At 36.0% G+C, this 20,436-nt stretch overlaps 1 protein-coding gene across 1 annotated transcript; it reads right to left on the minus strand.

Moving 5' to 3' along the window:
• Positions 1 to 2,179: 2,179 nt before the first annotated feature.
• Positions 2,180 to 4,545, minus strand: LOC127075618 (uncharacterized). Its single transcript, XM_051017068.1, has 5 exons — positions 3,696 to 4,545; positions 3,406 to 3,463; positions 3,197 to 3,280; positions 2,841 to 2,976; positions 2,180 to 2,744 (listed from the first exon to the last, which is right to left on the minus strand). The coding sequence occupies exons 1-5, from the start codon at positions 4,315 to 4,317 to the stop codon at positions 2,484 to 2,486; spliced, it is 1,161 nt and encodes a 386-aa protein (XP_050873025.1). The 5' UTR covers positions 4,318 to 4,545; the 3' UTR covers positions 2,180 to 2,483.
• Positions 4,546 to 20,436: the final 15,891 nt, after the last annotated feature.

The following is a 20,436-nucleotide window of genomic DNA, read 5'->3' on the forward strand; positions in this document are numbered from 1 at the left end:
AAATTCAAATTTAAATCTGATTTGATCTTCACAGTTGTCCAACAAAATATAATCATATTGCTAAATAAAAGCAATAAAATCTAGTTGAATCTTCAACAGAAAATTCATCCAAAAACACCGGATTTTGGTTTGTTGAGCAAGACTCATATGTCATACCACATGTTGTGACATCGCGACCAGCGTGTGTCCCTTCTGCACCAGAAAATCATCTTGAAGTAGTTGAGCAAACTTGAACACTTCTTCATGTTGTTGTTTTGTAAAATACAACCAATCTAAAAGGAAAAACGGGATGAGTAAACACAAAAAGGCTAGAAGAATGATAAAGTCGAGCAAAAGAGGAAATAAGAGAGAAAAAAACAATTCACCCAATATAAAATTTTAAATGAATCTATGAATACGAAGGGGACACAAATCCAATGATTGATAATCAATAAATCTATGATGCGACATATAGACCAGTGAACATGCGCCAACTTATCAGGAGTCACATCTCAAAATTCCTAAGTCATAATGGAAGTTATGGTTCTCATACATAAATTATGTACCCTTATTCATAGGTAAACATCCTAAGTGGTATAACTCACATATATGAATAAAAGAGTGCTAAGAAATCCAACATTACTCGTCATATTCTAATAGAAGCAGGAACGACAAACGACTTTAGAGTTTGGTCGGACTCCAAAGAGAATTCTTCACAAACAGTTTCAAATATAAGAGCATGAAGTCTACAACGCATATAGAAGCCCAATTTGATCTTTTGGCTGACTAAGCCACACCCTAGCTCTGCCGGTCCAAGCTTGAGGGCTATTATATTTTGGTAAAGTCTAACGCCCAGCCCATTAAAGTCTAGGTAGCTCGAACCCAATAGTCAAGTGGTGATTCTAAAGGTACGTTCGTCCTATAAGCACGAGAGATAGTAGTCACTCATCTCTATTGTATTGTTGGATAAAAGAGTCATGCGATCTATTAACAATTATTCTAAGACAAGTGTTCCTTAAAGAAAAATCTAGGCCCTCAAACCCTAAGAATCGAATATAAAAAGCCAAAAGATAGATCTATACACAATTCTAACATTAAAATCACATACTTAAAAAATATGAGTAACTTAAGAATTAAAGTATTTACAACTACATCCAATGTTGAAACAGAGAAAAAAAAGCCTATTAAAATTTGCCATTAAATTTTCAGTTGACAATAACTTGTGATAAAGAATGCCCGTTTTCAAACTATAATTATCATTCAAATATTTATTTTATAATTATTCACCCAAACTTCATGTATGAAGTTCTTGATTAACATGTATAGAGAGTTCTTGGTTTAAATTTGTTGTATTAATTATAAAGCTAAAAAAAGGAAGATGAGTTACGTCTAAACTATGGCAATTGTTATTCTTTACCAATTTTAGATTATAAACAACCTTACATTTATTCATTTTAAATATTCTTGTCTAGAAAGCCCCTCTAATGACTTGACTTTTTAAATCGGCAACCTCTTGATCAATTCCAAGTATGTATTTTCATGTGGAAGTGATGATATCCACAAATTTCACCAAAAAAAAGTCTATAATCTTTGAAGCAACTAATAGAAGATAATGAAAGTAATAAAGGGATGAATACTCTTTTAATCAAGAAGAGAGAGTAGCATATGGTAGTTACTTTAAGATGTAGTGTATTAATAATAAATAATAATAATCATATAGGAGTAGTACACAAGCACATGACATGTGTGTTGAAAGCACTCAAAATATCCCCACACAAACTCCAAAGCATATTGTGGGACAATATATTCACCTAGCCCAAAAAGATAGAGAAACAATCCCATAAACAAAGCAACAGAATGAAAGTGCTAGGAGAGGAGGGTATATGGTCCTACAATCCCCCCTACAAGTATCCACACAGGCTGTTAAAGGGAACCAAAGCAAACTGACACTACACATGCCCTTGCCTCACAATTGCACTTGCACATGGTCAGTGGCACCTAACATCTCCATCCGCACAACAGTAGAGATTAATCTCTCGAATCGTTGAAAATCACAATAGATAAAAGTGATCCATGTCCAACTTATTACTATATATCCAAGTTTAGATTCAAACACAGGACCTATAATTAAATCGAAAGACCTCTTACCATCTCAATTAAATACTATTTAATATTTTTTCTTTTAACTTACACAAACACATTGAAAAATAAACTATTTTATTTTAAATTCATATTTAATATAATCAATTCAATCAAAATTAATTTTCACATCATACAACAAAACACACACTTAACTTATAGTACACAATCCTAAACCTTTTTCTTCTTTCTAAAATCAATTTTTTTTTCTCCTCAACTATCAGTTACAAACCACACTCAAACTGTTTTAAACTCCTCACATCTCATAACTTTGAAAACAAATACTTTTTTGTTCCTATCTTATATTATACACAACACATTAATCAAAACTAAACTATAGTTAATTATCACATTAAACATGCTGATTAGCATGACAATAAGGTGCACTGCAAGTGCCTATGGCAAGTGATTAAGTGGTCATTAGTGAGGCCAGCTGCTTGCATAAAAGAATGAACCATTGTGGGGCCTACAAACCTAAACCCTCTTCTAATCATGTCTTTGCTTATGCTTTCTGATTTTGATGTCTTCACTGGAATCTTGTGGCCAAATTTGTATTGTGTCGAAATAGGTTTATGATTCACAAAACTCCATATGTACTTGTCAAATGAACCAAACTCCTTGTTAACCTGTAATTGTAAAAAAAAAAGGACTAATTCATAAAGAGAATATTAAAAATCTTTAAACTAAACATCATTTTCATGAAATTTGATTAGTGTGTTTACCTCTAAAATTCGATTAGCATTATCAACAACTCCTCTAACTCTGCTTATATCAATGCCATATTCCAAACTAATAGATGTCATTTTCTTATCAGTCAAGTTTGCCAAAGTTGCTGGATTAAATTCTGAAAATGCAGTCCTGTAAATAATTTAAATTTCATTAGTTGAATCGTTCTGAAAAAAACTACGAATAAGTACGAATACAAACAAACGCAACACTGAACACGACTCAGACACTGACGTAGAGACACCAGTAATAATTTGAGTATCGTGTCCGTGTCAGACATTTTACACGTCCGACACTTAGACACGCTTTTGATATAAAATACCGGTGTTAATTAAGTAGAATAGAATCCGACCTGAAATCTTGACGTTTCTTTAATATTGAGGTCCAATCAGATCCAACTTGAGCACCACATAAAACTAGAAGTTCAAACAACATGCTGCAAGTGGAAGAGAATATTTTTCAATCATCATTTGTTTTGTACATGATTTTTGTTTCTTTGATCTTCATTGTGTAATTTGTGTGTGATGATGAAATGAAAGAAAGAGAGAAGTGTGAACTTACTTGTCATCATGCACCGGAACTCCCCATTCCTCATCATGATAAGCAATATAGATTGGATCTATTCAGTGAAAGAAACGCATTAAAATTATCACATTATGTTTTTCAGATAAACCACACACCACAGGCAATGAAGCACGGACACCCGACCACGACGGTACAGTGAAACGGCGATACCGATAATAATTTGAAAAAATGAATAAATTAAATATGTGTCCGACACGGATACGCAGACAGTCACATTTTTTCAGAGGTGTCGGTGCTTAATAATAGACCACAAGTTTTTGAATTACCTGAATTGGCTGTGATAAAGCTGCATCTTTTCTCCTCCACTTGACTTGTTTTTGAAGCAAGATTGTTTAATGTATCAAGAGGAACAACAAGACTTTCAAATTTTGCAGACTTTGATCTTCCATAATGAGCAATCTTCATTTTTCTCTGAGCATGCTGCAATGCCATCTGTTCTCTCCTCAAACCAGCGATACTTCCTGGTGAATCAGTGATCAAACTAGAAGAGTAACTCAACGATGATTCAGTAGAGTTACCACATGACCCTTCTTTAAAACTCTTGGACTTTTTTAAAGTTAAAGTCTTAGTTGAGTTTCTTGGTGTTACAATCTTTTCAGAACTTGTGTTCAAGAGATTACTTTCATTGATTCTCTTTGTTGGTGTTGGTGTTGGCCTTGGTGACTTTAATAACTTGGGTGAAAGTGGAGGTGTTGATGAAGTTTTGGTTTGAAGTGGTGGTAATGTTGGTGGTGGAAGTTTCTTGATTGAGTTTCTTCTTTCAATGTTTGGAACTCTATTGCAAGTTGGCTGAAGAACAGGTCTGCCATTGATTTTGGCAACAGGCGATGTGGCTGTGGTTGTGATTTCTATGCCTACTGTTGTTACTTTGGTTTTGGAGCTGCACATTTTGTTGTTTGGTTTTGTGTGATTAATTGGTATAATGGAAGAATGATGTGAAAAAACTTAAGGGAGGGTAAGAAATGAAGGTTGTGATGAGGGGATGGAAAGGAGGAAAGTGGGGTTTTATAAAATGTGTGGATGGATGGTGGGGACAGGACAACATAGGAGGTTGGAATCTCTCATACAATACAACCTATTCTCAAGAATATCATTTTTTTTAATAAAATATTTATGTATATAACAATTAGGAGAGAATCAAGAAGGTTATGGGTGGATTCATGGGTTGGATATTGTGATGTGCTGGAATCATGAGCGTGTTTTTATTATTACATGATGAAAGTATGGAACTTTCCTCATTTCCACCATGTTGTGGTAATGTGCTTCTCTTCCCAAGAATGTTTAGGTTGGAGTGAAGGGCAAGAAAGGTAAAAATGCAAGAAGAAAAACACCAATCATTATTTGGTCTATTCTTTTTAGCTGTATGGAATCTCATTCTCTGTCACTATCTCATCTCACAAGGGTAGAAAATATTTAAGACCCTTTATAAACACCGTTACAAAGTTGGCACAAGGACTGAAGTAAATGGTGTAGTTAGTAATAAAATAATTGAGACTTTTGGTGGGGGGTTTTATGACACTTGAATGAGATCTTTTGTTTTTAGAATATTTTACTCTTTCTTTTTGTTCACTTTTGAGTTGTTTACTTTCCAGGTAAACTGAGTTGCATATGTTTTCATTACTACTAATTAATGAGATTAATGGAAGATATGATTTGATGGTGAATAAAATCAGTCTTAATCCTTACAGGTTGGCTGAATGAACTGTTTACTTAAATACAAGACATGCTATGGCCCAAAAGTGTAGGACCCTACTCAAATTCTTCTACTTTTTCTTTCTAGTGTCAATTTGCTGTCTTGAATATATAACCTCATTTCACCAAACCATGAAACCAAGATAACATGCATTTGTAGCTCACCTAATTGAAACAAGAGGTCTGTTATGTTAACACTTCTTTTCATACACTTGTATCTTACACAGTATATTTTAACAAAGAATTTTTTGTGTGCACAGTAATCAAGACAGAATAAAATATTAAAACAATAGATTTTATACCTTATATGTATAAAATTACGGTGTTGATGTAAGCTAGCGGTGTAAATTTATCATTTCTCTTGAAACAAAGGACTTAAGAAGGAAGTGTCTATCTTCATCTAAGTTTAATACAACTACTGGGATACCGGTGCGTCCGTACGAGTACAGGTGTGGATCATCGTGGAATTGTCACAAGTTTGGTTTAATATTTGAAATAGATTAGAAATGTAGAAAAATTATTGAATAAAAAGGAAAAATAAACATATTTCAAAATAATTATATTAAGTGTCTAAAACAACCAATGTCTAAAACAAATCATGAAATCTCAATTTACTTGAAATAGTAATTCCGTCGAAATATAGCTAATCCAAGTATCTCTTACTCTCGACAAAAGTAGATGGGAAGACAACCCGCTTTCATTTTTTTGTACTTAGATTGGCAATTCCAAAAATACTTTGTTGTTGTAAGTTGTTATATTTATAAACTCTTATTTTAGATTGAATGCTCCGCAACCAATTTAGTCGCTCGGGTTCCATCATAGTTTAGAGTTGTTGATTTGTAGAGAATCCTAAAGCTGGATTGTAAAGGTGGCTGAATTGGTACACTGTAGCGGTAAATTCATGATCATCAAGCTATGGATAAGCAAGACATCAAATAACAAGAGTCGTCACCATGCTTTTATTGTTTCCAAGGGAAAAGGGAAAAGTACGAACAAAACCCAAAAATAAGAAGTTTTCAAATCAAAACTAATAAAATGTCAGAGATTACAAGTAATGGGGTTGGTTACACAGAGGGAAGATGTTAGCACCCAAAGTGTCATCGGTACTCCTAGGGAGTCCTTTCTTGTGTGCATATGTATTTTGTACAAAATGATGTTTACAAACAAATAGAATGGGGGGATGAGAAAATAATTCATTAATTATATTTTTGTGTTTGACAAGACCTTCGGACTTGTGCCTACGTACCAACATAAAAATGAGGGATCAACACCTCGTAGTTCGTGATACAAATTTCAAAGTGGATGTATTGCTTTTAACAAAAATTAGGTTTGAAAGGCACAAAGGCATAGAAAATGGTTTGAATGAGTTAGTTCTTTTTGGCTTTTGAAAATTTTAAGTCAAGTATGGTTAAGTTTATTTACAAGTTTGATTTAAGAAAAGAAGTTTGAAAATGCAATGGCATAAGGCCAAAGTTTCTAATTTGCAAAGGGTCTAAGTTTTAAAAAAAGACAAGTACAAACAAAGAAGTTTTTAAAAGGAGGGAGAGATTTTGAAATTAAAGAGACGGGGAGAAGATGAAAAGACTAATTCTAAGCACAAAATTAAAAGTTAATGTAAGAACAAAAATTGTTCTACAACAGATTCCTTGATTTTGATGATAACAAAGGATGAAACCAAAAATGGCACCCTAACGAAAAGTTTCTAAGTGTGCAGGGTTCTAAAGAAAGAAGTAAGAAATCTGATGATGTCATCAGATAGAGTATCAGATCAGAAACATATTATCAAATGATCAGAAGCTCTGAAGAAGAAACAAGTTCAAGAAAGTCAAACTCTGAACTAAACAACAAGTATCAGAAGCATCTTAACAGGAAGTAAGTCCTAGAACCTCTGACTCTGAACAACGCTTTCTGAAGAATCTATTTAGATCAACATCAGAAGCAAGATTCCAAGGTTCTCCAGAAACACAAATACTCTGATTATGGATTTGCTAATCATGAAAGAGTAACGTTGAAGACAAGTAAAGATTTTCAAATGGATTTCCTAATTGAGAAAGAGACGTTAATCTCCAATTTCTAAAGATAATACTACTTGTGGTAAGTAGTCATTTCAAGAAGAAAAAGTCATCCTGCATTAGCTAATTATGTGATGGCGTAACTTCATCTCAATATCCACCAGTTTCAACTACTACTTCAACTGATCTATATAAAGGATTGCAAATCAACATTTCAAACACTACACAGATACGAGAAAAAATCATACTGAAACATCAACAAGAAAAACACTCTTGCTCTCTATCTTCACGAAGCTTTTGCTTATTACGTGAAAAACTCTTGTTCTTAATTTTGTAATACTTGCTTTCTTAGAAGCACTCTAGTTTACATAAATCCTTCTTCTATTGTTTGTTGATTTCCTCAAGTGACTCTGTGTAGTCTGTATACTTGAGAGGGCTAAGAGATTTTGTATCTTAGACGTTGTTTGTAATCTTTCAAGATTAGTGGATTAAGTCCTTGTTGAAGGCGAAATCACCTTGGCCGGGTGGACTGGAGTAGCTTTGTGTTATAAGCGAACCAGTATAAAATCCTTGTGTGATTTTCATTTTGAAAAGCGCTTATTTTTCAAAACAATTCAAACCCCCCCTTTCTTGTTTTTCTCACCTTCAATTGGTATCAGAGCTCCGGCTCTGTTATTGATTTTCTAATCAAACACTTAACCGTGTAGAGAGATCCAGTACGAGAAAAACAATGGCCCACTCAAATGAAAGAGATTCTTACAATGCCAAGCCTCCTGTTTTTGATGGAGAAAAATTTGATTACTGGAAAGATAGAATCGAAAGTTTCTTTCTTGGTTATGACGCTGACCTCTGGGACATTGTCACAGATGGATACACACCTCCAGTCTTAAATGGAGCTGAAGTTCCCAGAAGTAAGATGTCAGAAGATCAGAAACGTGTCTTCAAAAATCACCACAAGGCCAGAACAATACTTCTAAATGCTATATCATACAACGAATATGAAAAGATCACCAACAGAGAGACAGCCAAAGATATACTTGACTCTCTGAAGATGACCCATGAAGGAAACTCCCAAGTCAAGGAGACGAAGGCTCTGGCGCTTATCCAGAAATATGAAGCCTTCAAAATGGAAGATGACGAAGCTATAGAGGCTATGTTTTCTAGATTTCAAACTCTTATTGCAGGTCTTAAAGTGCTAGACAAAGGATACACGACTGCAGATCATGTTAAGAAGATAGTCAGAAGTCTGCCAAAGAAATGGAGACCTATGGTTACTGCTCTGAAGCTGTCAAAGGATCTGAACAATATCAGCCTTGAAGAACTTGTTAGTTCTCTCAGAAGTCATGAGATAGAACTAGAGGAGGATGAACCTCAGAAAAGGAACAAGTCCGTAGCGCTAAAGTCCAGATCTGAAAGACGGAAACCTGACAGAACCAAAGCTCTCCAGGCAGAAACTGAAGATACTGACGACTCTGAACCTGAAGACTCTGATGATGAAGAAGAGTTGTCCCTACTAACCAGAAGAGTTAAGCAACTCTGGAAAAAGAGGAACAACAACTTCAGAAGACCAAGACCCAGAGGGGATCGATCAGAGTCAACTTCAAAAGGTAAAGCTAACAAAGATATTACCTGTTATGAATGTAAAGAAACAGGTCATTACAGAAATGAATGCCCCAAGTTAAAGAAAGACAACCCTAGGAAAGAAAGCTTCAAGAAAAACACTTTCAGAACAAAGAAAGGACTGATGGCCACCTGGGACGATAGTGAATCTGGATCATCAGAATCTGACTCTGATGAACAGGCCAACGTAGCACTTATGGCTATCACATCCAGCAGCTCAGATGAAGAATCTGAAGAGGTATTTTCTGAACTTTCTCGATCTGACTTAGAATCATGTTTGTCAGAAACTCTTACCTCTTATCAGAAATTGAAACAAAAGTTTAAAAACATTAAAGGCTGTCTTAAAGCAAAATTTGAAGAGTGTAGTGAACTTGAGATGACAATTCTAGCACAAGAAGATACGATTAGATCTTTAACATTAGAAAGAGATGGAGCTAAGAGAAATAGCTTAGAATTAGAAGAAGCGTTGTCTCAAGCACCACAAACTTCAAATAAAATTATTTATAAATATGAAGAAGCCTTTCAAGAATTTCTGAAGAATGGGATAGATAGGAGTATTATGGCATCCATGATTTATGGAGTAAGTCAGAACAATAGAAGGGGAATTGGTTATGATCCTAAGGAAGATAAAACTTCTACCAGTGACCAAATTAAATCTCCTTTTTCATATCACTACACCCACACACAAGAACACAAATTTAAAAATGCTAGAAGACCCAAAGTTATAAGAAACTCTGGGAAAACTAATCTAAAAGGACCCAAGAGATTCTGGGTACCGAAAGATAAGATTATCTATGTTGCCGATATCCTATGCAGCAAAGTTCAGACACCAGTCATGGTACCTGGACTCTGGATGCTCGCGACACATGACGGGAAGAAAGTCTATGTTCCAAAGCCTGGAACTTAAAGATGCTGGATTCGTAGGCTTCGGAGGAGATCAGAAAGGAAGGATCAGAGGCTCCGGAACTATTGGTAATGGTACTCTTCCCTCTATATCTGATGTTCTTTATGTAGAAGGATTAATGCATAACTTGTTATCCATAAGTCAATTAAGTGATAACGGTTATGATGTAATCTTCAATCAAAAAACATGTAAAGCCATTAATCAGAACGATGGCTCTGTCCTTTTCACAGGCAAGAGGAAAAACAACATTTACAAAATAAATCTTTCTGATTTAAAAGATCAAAATGTTAAATGTCTAATGTCAGTTCACGAAGAGCAATGGGTATGGCATAGACGCTTGGGCCACATTAGCATGAGGAAACTTTCTCAGCTAACTAAACTCGAGTTAGTCAGAGGCCTACCTAAACTGAAGTTTTCTTCAGATGCTCTGTGTGAAGCTTGTCAGAAAGGAAAATTTTCAAAAACATCTTTTAAAAAGAAAAATGTTGTTTCTACCTCTAAGCCTCTGGAACTTCTTCACATTGACTTATTTGGTCCTGTGAAAACAGCATCAGTTAATGGAAAGAAGTATGGACTAGTCATTGTTGATGATTACAGTCGCTGGACATGGGTAAAATTCCTAAAGCACAAGAGTGAGTCTCACTCTGTATTCACCAGTTTCTGTTCCAAAGTGCAAAAAGAATTTGACTCCAAAATTGTTAGAGTCAGAAGTGATCATGGTGGAGAATTTGAAAATAAAGATTTTGAAGAATTATTTGATTCTAATGGAATATCCCATGATTTCTCCTGCCCTAGAACTCCACAACAAAATGGAGTTGTAGAGAGGAAGAATAGGACACTCCAAGAAATGGCCAGAACTATGATCAATGAAAATAATGTAGCAAAGCACTTTTGGGCAGAAGCTGTAAATACAGCGTGTTACATTCAGAATAGAATCTCTATAAGACCTATTCTAGAAAAGACTCCCTATGAACTGTGTAAAGGAAGAAAACCCAACATCTCATATTTTCATCCTTTTGGATGCTCTTGTTTCATATTAAATACTAAAGAACATCTGAACAAGTTTGATTCCAAAGCACAGAAAGGTATTATGTTAGGATACTCAGAACGCTCTAAAGGCTATAGAGTATACAACACAGAAACCAAAATTGTGAAGGAATCAATTCATGTCAGATTTGATGATAAGCTTGACCCTGAAAAGTCAAAGCTAGTTGAAAAGTTTGCAGATTTGGAAATCACTCTTGTAGAATCTGAGAAAACTCCAGAAGCAACTGTCACTCAAGACTCTGAAGAAATTAAATCTCCAGAAATTCCAAGGAAAGTTAAAAGTCGTATTAACGTATCTGAAGATTTGATTTTGGGAAACAAAGATGAACCTGTTAGAACCAGATCTACCTTCAGAACTTCTGAAGATATTCCTCTGGGACTAGTGTCTCTGATTGAGCCTACGTCCTGTGATGAAGCTCTTCAAGATAACGATTGGGTGGCAGCCATGCAAGAAGAATTAGATCAATTCTCCAAGAATGATGTCTGGGATCTTGTTCCTAAACCCAGAGGCACTCATGTCATTGGAACCAGATGGGTTTTCAGAAACAAGCTGAACGAGAAAGGAGAAGTTGTCAGAAACAAAGCACGACTGGTAGCTCAAGGTTATAGTCAACAAGAAGGTATTGATTATAATGAAACTTTTGCTCCAGTCGCGAGGTTAGAATCTATTCGTCTTCTTGTATCTTTTGCTATTAATCATTCTATCAAATTATACCAAATGGATGTCAAGAGTGCATTTCTTAATGGTTATATTTCAGAAGAAGTGTTTGTCAATCAACCTCCAGGTTTTGAAAATTCAAACTTTCCAGAACATGTTTTTAAACTTAAGAAATCCTTATATGGACTTAAACAAGCTCCCAGAGCTTGGTATGAACGTTTAAGCAATTTTCTTCTGGAACAAAATTTTATCAGAGGGAAAGTTGATTCTACACTCTTCTGTAAAAACCTTAATAATGATCTCATGATATGCCAAATTTATGTTGATGATATTATTTTTGGTTCTGCTAATATCTCTGTTTGCCAAGAATTTTCTAAGTTAATGCAGGCAGAATTTGAGATGAGTTTAATGCAAGAACTAAAGTTCTTTCTGGGAATTCAAATTAATCAAACTCCAGAAGTCACGTACGTCCATCAAAGTAAATATATTAAAGACGTTCTGAAGAAGTTTGACATGACTGAATGCAACTCTGCAAAAACTCCCATGCACCCAACTTGCATTCTGGAGAAGGAAGAGGTAAGCAACAAGGTTTGTCAGAAGCTCTATCGAGGTATGATAGGCTCTCTCCTCTATCTGACTGCTACTCGTCCTGATATTCTCTTTAGTGTCTGTCTTTGTGCCAGATTCCAATCAGATCCTAGAGAATCTCATTTAACAGCAGTTAAAAGAATTCTTAAGTATCTGAAAGGAACTCCTAACCTGGGCCTGATGTATGAGAAAACATCAGAGTATAGACTCTCGGGTTATTGTGATGCAGATTATGCAGGAGATAGAATAGAACGAAAAAGCACATCTGGGAATTGCCAGCTTCTGGGAAACAATCTAATCTCCTGGGCTAGCAAAAGACAGTCAACTATTGCTCTATCAACTGCAGAAGCAGAATATATCTCAGCGTCACTGTGCACAACTCAGATGCTCTGGATGAAGCATCAGCTAGAAGATCTACAAATCTTTGAGAGTAACATTCCTATCTTTTGTGATAATACTGCTGCTATTTGTTTAAGTAAGAATCCCATTCTACATTCCAGAGCCAAACACATAGAAATAAAACATCATTTTATCAGAGACTATGTTCAGAAAGGGATAGTAACTTTGAAGTTCATTGATACAGAACATCAATGGGCAGATATCTTTACTAAGCCTCTAGCTGAAGATAGATTTCTTTTTATCTTAAAAAATCTGAACATTCAAAATTGCCCAGAATGAAGTATGGCTCTGAAAAAGTAAAGTGAGACTCTGATGTAAACAAATATACTTCTGCCTCTGACTCTGATACTTCTACCAAGTTAAGAAGATATCTGAGTTAGAAATCTTCAGAAACCAATCCTTTGGTATTCCTGAAGATCAGATACATTAACACGTGGAGCATTAAACGTCTAACCCTAGAACTTCTAGACAGCTGTCAAAAGAAATCAAAGGTCAGAACGTTTGAAATCTCCTAGAGCAGTGTGCGTACTGTTGGGATTAGACATTCATTTATTAGCTGTAATCATTTTCCCCCCAAAACGTGCTATTTTGGTTTTTGTGCTAACGCTGGAATGTGTGTCGTTTTGCATGTGTTTGAACTTAGGGTATATAAACACTTTCTCTCACTTTTCACACTTATCACTCTCACTCACTCTAAAACCCTAAACCCTCTTTCGAAGCATTCTCTGCAAGTTCTTTTTCAATCTTCATCTTCTTCTTCATGGATGCTCAACAACAAGAAGTTTTTAACTTCTCTCAACAGATGGAATCAAGTTCTAATCCCCAAACCTCAAACACTCAAACTCCAACGGTTACTGGCGTCACCATAACCCCTGTTTACAAAGAACCTCACGTTCTTGACCGTGAACGCCACATTAACCTTTCAACTCCCTTTGAAGGTTTGGATGTGTTGTGCAAATCGTTGGTTGATTTCGACAACCTAAGAAGAAATGGCGTTGATCTAACTGGAGAACTGCGTCAACAAGGGTGGGAGAACTATTTCCAAAGGTTGTATGGTCCAATTTACCCACTTCTGGTCAAGGAGTTCTGGAGACATGCAGATGCAGATGACAACTTCATCGTCTCATTTGTTCTGGGAGTGAAGATAGTTATCACAGAAGGATCCATTGCCTCTCTGTTGAATATGGAAAGTAGTGGAGGAAAAAGGATCTACAACATTCCTCCTAGGTCAAAGCGCATAACAGATGTGATAAACCCAACAATCTTCAAACCAAATGTTGAAGGAAACCCATCTAAGAACAAGGAGCTACACCAGAACCTCAGAGTGTGGCTGAAGATTATTCTGGGAACTATCCACCATCGTCCAGCCTCCAACTCTTCTGATTACATTAATGCAGACCAGAAATGCATTTTGTACTGCATCCAGAAAGGTGTGAAGATCAACCTCCCTGCTCTCCTCTTCAGATATCTGAGAGATTCAGTCAGAGAAACCAGGAATAACATGAAGCCCAGATCCTACATTCCTCTGGGAAGATTGCTATCTGACGTCTTCATTGAGCATGGACTGGTAGATGAGCTGGAAAAGACCAAGTTGATGGATGATCTGGCAATTGATGTGGGGAAGCCTCTGAATGCCAGAAACCTCAAGAGTATGGGGATAATCAAGAAAATACAAGTCAAGCCAACTCTGGATATATCCTGGGATAGTTTGAAAGATCAGAGGAAGATGCCTCATGGCCTTGCCAGATTCTTCAAGAACGAACCCAGAGACGATGTTGCCCTCTATCTTCATCGTCTGCTGGAAGAAGGTGTTGATGTCTCTGATTTCAGCCTCGATGACTGTCTGGACTCTGAGGAAGATTTAGTCAGATACAAGAGAGGTATTTCTGAAAAGAAGATAGCACCACCAGCAAAGAAGGCCAGACTTGAAGGAGCTTCTGGAAGCGGATCTTCAGCTCCTCTGCAATTTTCTACTGGTAAGTCTGTTCCTCCTGCTACCTCCGAATTTTTGATGGCTTCCTCTTACCCTCTCTCTTCACAACCCATTTATACCACCTCTAATATTACACCCTCAATCACCAGAACCTCCCAACCTACACCAGTTCTAAATATAGCCCGCACCTTCATACCTCCCTCTAAACCTGCACAAACTCACCAAAGCACTTCATCTTCATCATCCTCAATGCCAGAATCACCACCTTATGTTTCTGTCTCTTCTGACCATGCATTTTCTGACCCTGAATCCCCAACTATAGCCACACTTTACGCTCATAGACTTGCTTCACAACAAACACAAACCACAGAACCTGAAATAACTTCACCACTACAACAAACAACCACCATCCCCTCTGAAACTCAACCCTCTGAAATTCAACCATCTGATCCCCACACCTCTGATATCACCCCACCAAAAATTCCCGCTGCACCTGAAGCAGAATTTGAACCCTTAGACTTAAACCCTCTTTACGCTTCATCCCAATCTTCTGAACCTCAACCTGAACCAGAAATTGAACCAGAACCTCTCACTTTAAATCTCAGCCCTCCAAACTCTCCACCTCACACCTCTGAACCAGAACCTGAACCTGAGCTTTCTAAACCTACCCTTAAGGAAGCCATCTTTATGATTGCAGAGGCTTCAGCTCAAAAGGTTGATTCTCTGGTCACTAACTCTGAAATCAGTGATGATCCTGAATCTGTAAGGACACACTGGAACAGAGTCATTGGCTGGATGACATCTGAGTCCTTTAGGCTGAAGAGCATATCTGAACAAGTCAGAAATGACTACATCAGAAATGCTGAGGCAAGACTCCAGAAGAGACTTGCCAGAGAGGCTGAAGCCAGAAGGCTAGAGGAAGAGCGATTGGCCAAGGAAGCTGAAGAAGAGGCAAAAAGGCTAGAAGAAGAAAGACTTGCTAAGGAAGCTGAAATCCTAAGGGAAAAGGAAGCTGAAGCCAAGGCTCTGGCAGATGCAGAAGCTCAAGCTGCTGCTGAAGCTGAAGCTCAGCAAGCTCTGACTCTGGGGGAGTCATCTTCTGTGATTCCTATGGTTCTTCAGACTCTGAAGGAACTCAAGCAAGATCAGAATGAACTCCGGGCCAGAATGGACAAGCAAGATACTGTCAACGATAACATCCAGAACATGCTTGCTATGCTGCTTCAGAGAATGCCTCCGCCTCCGAACCCTTAGGCACTTAGGATTTATTTTTGCTTGCCTATTGTTTTGCTTCTGTCTTCTTTTGACTCTGATGTTTTTCTTGTTCTTTTGAACCTGATGTTTTGTTTGTTGCCTTTGTGCTTCTATCTATGAATTTTAAGTTTTTCTCTTTATCTATTTTTCTCTTTACTTATTTTTACTATGTCTTTTTGATTCTGACAAAAAGGGGGAGAAAGTAATTATTAGCTCTGATGAAAATATTGTCTAAAACCATCAAGCATTCTGCAACATTTTTTTTATATATAAACAAAATTATCTAACTTGGACTTAAGAAATTGCAGAAAATCTCAGAAACCTCTTTACTTAAGAAACTCTGGTAAGAACTTCAGAACCTCTGAACTCCCTAGTACTATCTCAGGGGGAGCTTCTGTCTATCTGATCTATTTTTATTCATGTTTCATCTGCTAATTTAAGTTGTTTTGTCATCATCAAAAAGGGGGAGATTGTAAGAACAAAAATTGTTCTACAACAGATTCCTTGATTTTGATGATAACAAAGGATGAAACCAAAAATGGCACCCTAACGAAAAGTTTCTAAGTGTGCAGGGTTCTAAAGAAAGAAGTAAGAAATCTGATGATGTCATCAGATAGAGTATCAGATCAGAAGCATATTATCAAATGATCAGAAGCTCTGAAGAAGAAACAAGTTCAAGAAAGTCAAACTCTGAACTAAACAACAAGTATCAGAAGCATCTTAACAGGAAGTAAGTCCTAGAACCTCTGACTCTGAACAACGCTTTCTGAAGAATCTATTTAGATCAACATCAGAAGCAAGATTCCAAGGTTCTCCAGAAACACAAATACTCTGATTATGGATTTGCTAATCATGAAAGAGTAACGTTGAAGACAAGTAAAGATTTTCAAATGGATTTCCTAATTGAGAAAGAGACGTTAATCTCCAATTTCTAAAGATAATACTACTTGTGGTAAGTAGTCATTTCAAGAAGAAAAAGTCATCCTGCATTAGCTAATTATGTGATGGCGTAACTTCATCTCAATATCCACCAGTTTCAACTACTACTTCAACTGATCTATATAAAGGATTGCAAATCAACATTTCAAACACTACACAGATACGAGAAAAAATCATACTGAAACATCAACAAGAAAAACACTCTTGCTCTCTATCTTCACGAAGCTTTTGCTTATTACGTGAAAAACTCTTGTTCTTAATTTTGTAATACTTGCTTTCTTAGAAGCACTCTAGTTTACATAAATCCTTCTTCTATTGTTTGTTGATTTCCTCAAGTGACTCTGTGTAGTCTGTATACTTGAGAGGGCTAAGAGATTTTGTATCTTAGACGTTGTTTGTAATCTTTCAAGATTAGTGGATTAAGTCCTTGTTGAAGGCGAAATCACCTTGGCCGGGTGGACTGGAGTAGCTTTGTGTTATAAGCGAACCAGTATAAAATCCTTGTGTGATTTTCATTTTGAAAAGCGCTTATTTTTCAAAACAATTCAAACCCCCCCTTTCTTGTTTTTCTCACCTTCAGTTAAGAGTTGAAAAGATCTGACCAATGAGCTGCAATCCAATAGACAAGAATGTCATATAGAAACTCAAATTCCCTTGGACATTAGAATCAAGCAAAAAATAAGGCACACAATATTAACTTGAAGAGCAAGGCATCAAATAAAGATAGTCACATCCAAACATAACAATTCCATGATCTTCTTCAAATTTGCCCATGTAAGAGATGAATTCCACAATGTTACAAGTCACAGGTTCAAAATAACAGCTTCACAATGATCATGTTGCAGATGAACTCTAATGGATCTTCAATAATGTATCATATGAAGTTTCAAATTACAAGCATTTGGTTACATGAAAGTTGGCATTGGCCAAGTCCTTTGCATAGGGAGTGTTGCCTAAATTCTAAGTCCAATTGTCTCAGATCAAACCAACAGTCCACACAAGATGTTTTTTAGGGTTTTTGTTTTTATTATGTACATTAATGGCCAAAGACCAAACAACACAATATACACAAGCAAAATATGATCCAAATGGACAAAGTGAAAATGACATCAACATAAACAATTAGAATGGTATGAATAATGGCAAATGAATAGGGCTTAAAAATAAAGTGCATTAAAGTAAATAACTTGAAAGTAAATGTTAGTTGTTAATGAGTTAGAGGTTAGTATTGCTTTTGCTTTTTTTTTTTCTTTTTAAGTCATTCTTTGGAGAACACTCAACCCACTTATCACAAGCATGGATCCTTGAACCAAGACATCTTCCAAAGGAAGGAAAAAAGGCCAAGTTTCCACACAATACCATGAAAGAGGGGAGACTTACAATTTCACTAACTAGAATGATATGCCTTTTGTGTCAAAAATTTGCGCTATGTTAAGCAATCGTAATTAGACTTATGTAGAAGTCACAACTATTTGAGGTCGGGCAATAGAATTTTGGTGCTAATGCATGTTAGAGACATATTATAATGAACTATGCTCATGAAACATACCACACACAAAAAGAATATGCAAAAGAGGTGGCCTAATCTCATCCATACTTATGTTGATTTTCAATCAACTAGCCTTAGGATATTGAGATATCATAGGACCATGACATGAATGCATAAATAAGAGGAATAAGATGAAGAGGGAGGGGAATAGATCAAAACTCAAATTGGACAAAGGAGGATTTTTACCAAATTAAGATCATTCATTCATTTTGGGAGATGGAATGTACATTCCATCAATCCTCTAAATCAAATTATCTTAACCTGGCAAAGTCAAATCAACCTTGATCAAGGCCCAACAACACAAGTCAAACTCATACAAATAATCAAAATGGCTCAACACAATTATTTGACATTTATTCAATTTAAAAATACTAAAAATAATGCATTAAATTAAATATGGTTTATCAAATTCCAAAAATCTCATCAAAACACCAAAGAAATGGCCATGAGATTTATCATAGGTCAAACAAGGTCAAAGGACCTTAGAGAAAAAATTTCAGAATTTTTAGAGACTTAAAAGTATTTTTAAACAATTAAAACAATTCACAAAATCAATTAAATCATGAAAAATATTAATAATGATCCAAAAAATAATTTTAATTGAAAACATGAAAAAGGATTTTATTTAAATTTTTTTGGTTAAACTCTCATATTTTTTGGATCAATATTAAAATTAAAATCAGAAAATACAAAAAAACGTGGACCACTTGATCTCCCTCATTAATTGAGGTGGCAGATCAAGTGGTCATCAGCGCGCTTTCCACCATGGACTTAAGTCAATGCGCCACAGGGATGGTAATCAAAACCAACACGTGAGATTAAAACATTTTGAATTGATCATGTGGCTCAGAACCTGTCCAACATATCACCGGCACTAAACCTCCGGTCAACCTTCTCAGGCGAACCTCGTCGGACTGGTTCAGTCATCACCATCACATAAATGAAAAAGAAGGACATGATTTGAAAGAAAAAATGGCGTATAACACGAATTTGACCTCAATTTTAACTAACTCCACATATATAGAAATATAGGAGGAGTTGAATTTTGAGGTGTGTCAACTGAGTTGCTTCGATTTGACCTCAAAGCAACTCAACCTTCTTGCCTACATTGGTAGGACTTCAGACAACCAAAGATCCAAGAGAATTGATGAGAATTGAGTGAGAATCGAAGAGAAGAAAATTTCTGGAAAATACCTTCAATGTTGTGAAGAACTTGGTCTTGCTTGCTTCAATCCTTGCTTGATCACACTCAGGGAACTTGCAGAAGTGGTTTGGAAATGGAACAAAGCTTTGGATCTTGGAGTTTTTGAATCTCCAAACAGTAAGATTCCAACTCAATTTTCAAATTAAAAATTCTCAGGTTTTCCTTTGAATTGTGAGGGTTTGAAAAGAGGGGGCAAAGTTTGCGCGCAAGGGATCCTTCAAATGAGCTCAGAGGGCTTGTATTTATAGCAATTGGGAATGTTATTTGCACACTTGAATTTGCTTCCAAATTTGGCAATGTCATGCACATGCTTGCATGGGCGTGTACAAGCCCATGAAGCAATCCATTTTGGTCCAAATGCATCTAAAATGAAGTTGAAATGAAGCTTGAATTGCAAGGCAATGCTATGTGATGTTTTGAACATTTGATCTTTCCACTTGATATAGACCTGTTAAGACCATGCGCAGCCCTAGCAAACCTTGTCCAAAATGGATGAAATAGGACTCTTTGGAAAGCTTAGATCAAGAGGAATAACTCTTATGTTGAACACTTTTCCATTTGGAACTTGGATCAAGGTGAATTTTGAGGTGGAAGTTTGGAAATTTCAACATGTTGAAACTTTTTCTAAGTGTCAAGTCATATACTTCAATGTTCCACCTTACTAAACTTTTTATGTGAGCTCCAAATGAGAAAAGTGTATTCATAAAAGTTGTAGATATTTCAAAGAACTTCAAAATGGTCACTAATTTGACATCATTTTTATTTAGAATGAGAGAGTTATGCATTTTTGAAGTTGAGGAAAATCACTTGTTCAATGGTATAGGTAAAAAATGACCTATAATGTATCCTCATATCACATGATCATAAAAGTTGAATTAGCTTTCACTCCAAACATAAAAGTTGAAGTAGACATCTTGAATTTTGTTCTTCAACTTGGAAATATTTCATCTCATAAAAATTGCGCAAGTTATGGCTTTGGGAAGTTGACTTTCAAATTAGGGTTTAGACAAAATGACCTATAATGTTTCAACATATGAAATGACTTTCCAAGAAAAATTAGCTCTATACTTCAACATGAAAGTTGTTTGGAATGTCATTTGGAGTAACTTTTCTCTTGGAATCATTTTCATATGGTGAAAATTGTAGGATATAGGGTCTAGGGAGACCCAGTCTTGATTAGATGAATTTATTTGGCCAACCACCATCAA

The sequence above is a fragment of the Lathyrus oleraceus genome, chromosome 4 (genome assembly GCF_024323335.1).
Source record: "Lathyrus oleraceus cultivar Zhongwan6 chromosome 4, CAAS_Psat_ZW6_1.0, whole genome shotgun sequence".
NCBI lineage: Eukaryota > Viridiplantae > Streptophyta > Magnoliopsida > Fabales > Fabaceae > Lathyrus > Lathyrus oleraceus.

What these genes read in the sequence shown, in the direction of transcription:
- LOC127075618 (XM_051017068.1), bottom strand. Translation starts at nt 4,317, where the DNA reads ATGTGCAGCTCCAAAACCAAAGTAACAACAGTAGGCATAGAAATCACA. An exon ending in GTTCCGGTGCATGATGACAA is followed by an intron (nt 3,281 to 3,405) that starts GTAAGTTCACAC and finishes TTCCACTTGCAG; the next exon opens with CATGTTGTTTGAACTTCTAG. An exon ending in ATGCTAATCGAATTTTAGAG is followed by an intron (nt 2,745 to 2,840) that starts GTAAACACACTA and finishes TTACAATTACAG; the next exon opens with GTTAACAAGGAGTTTGGTTC.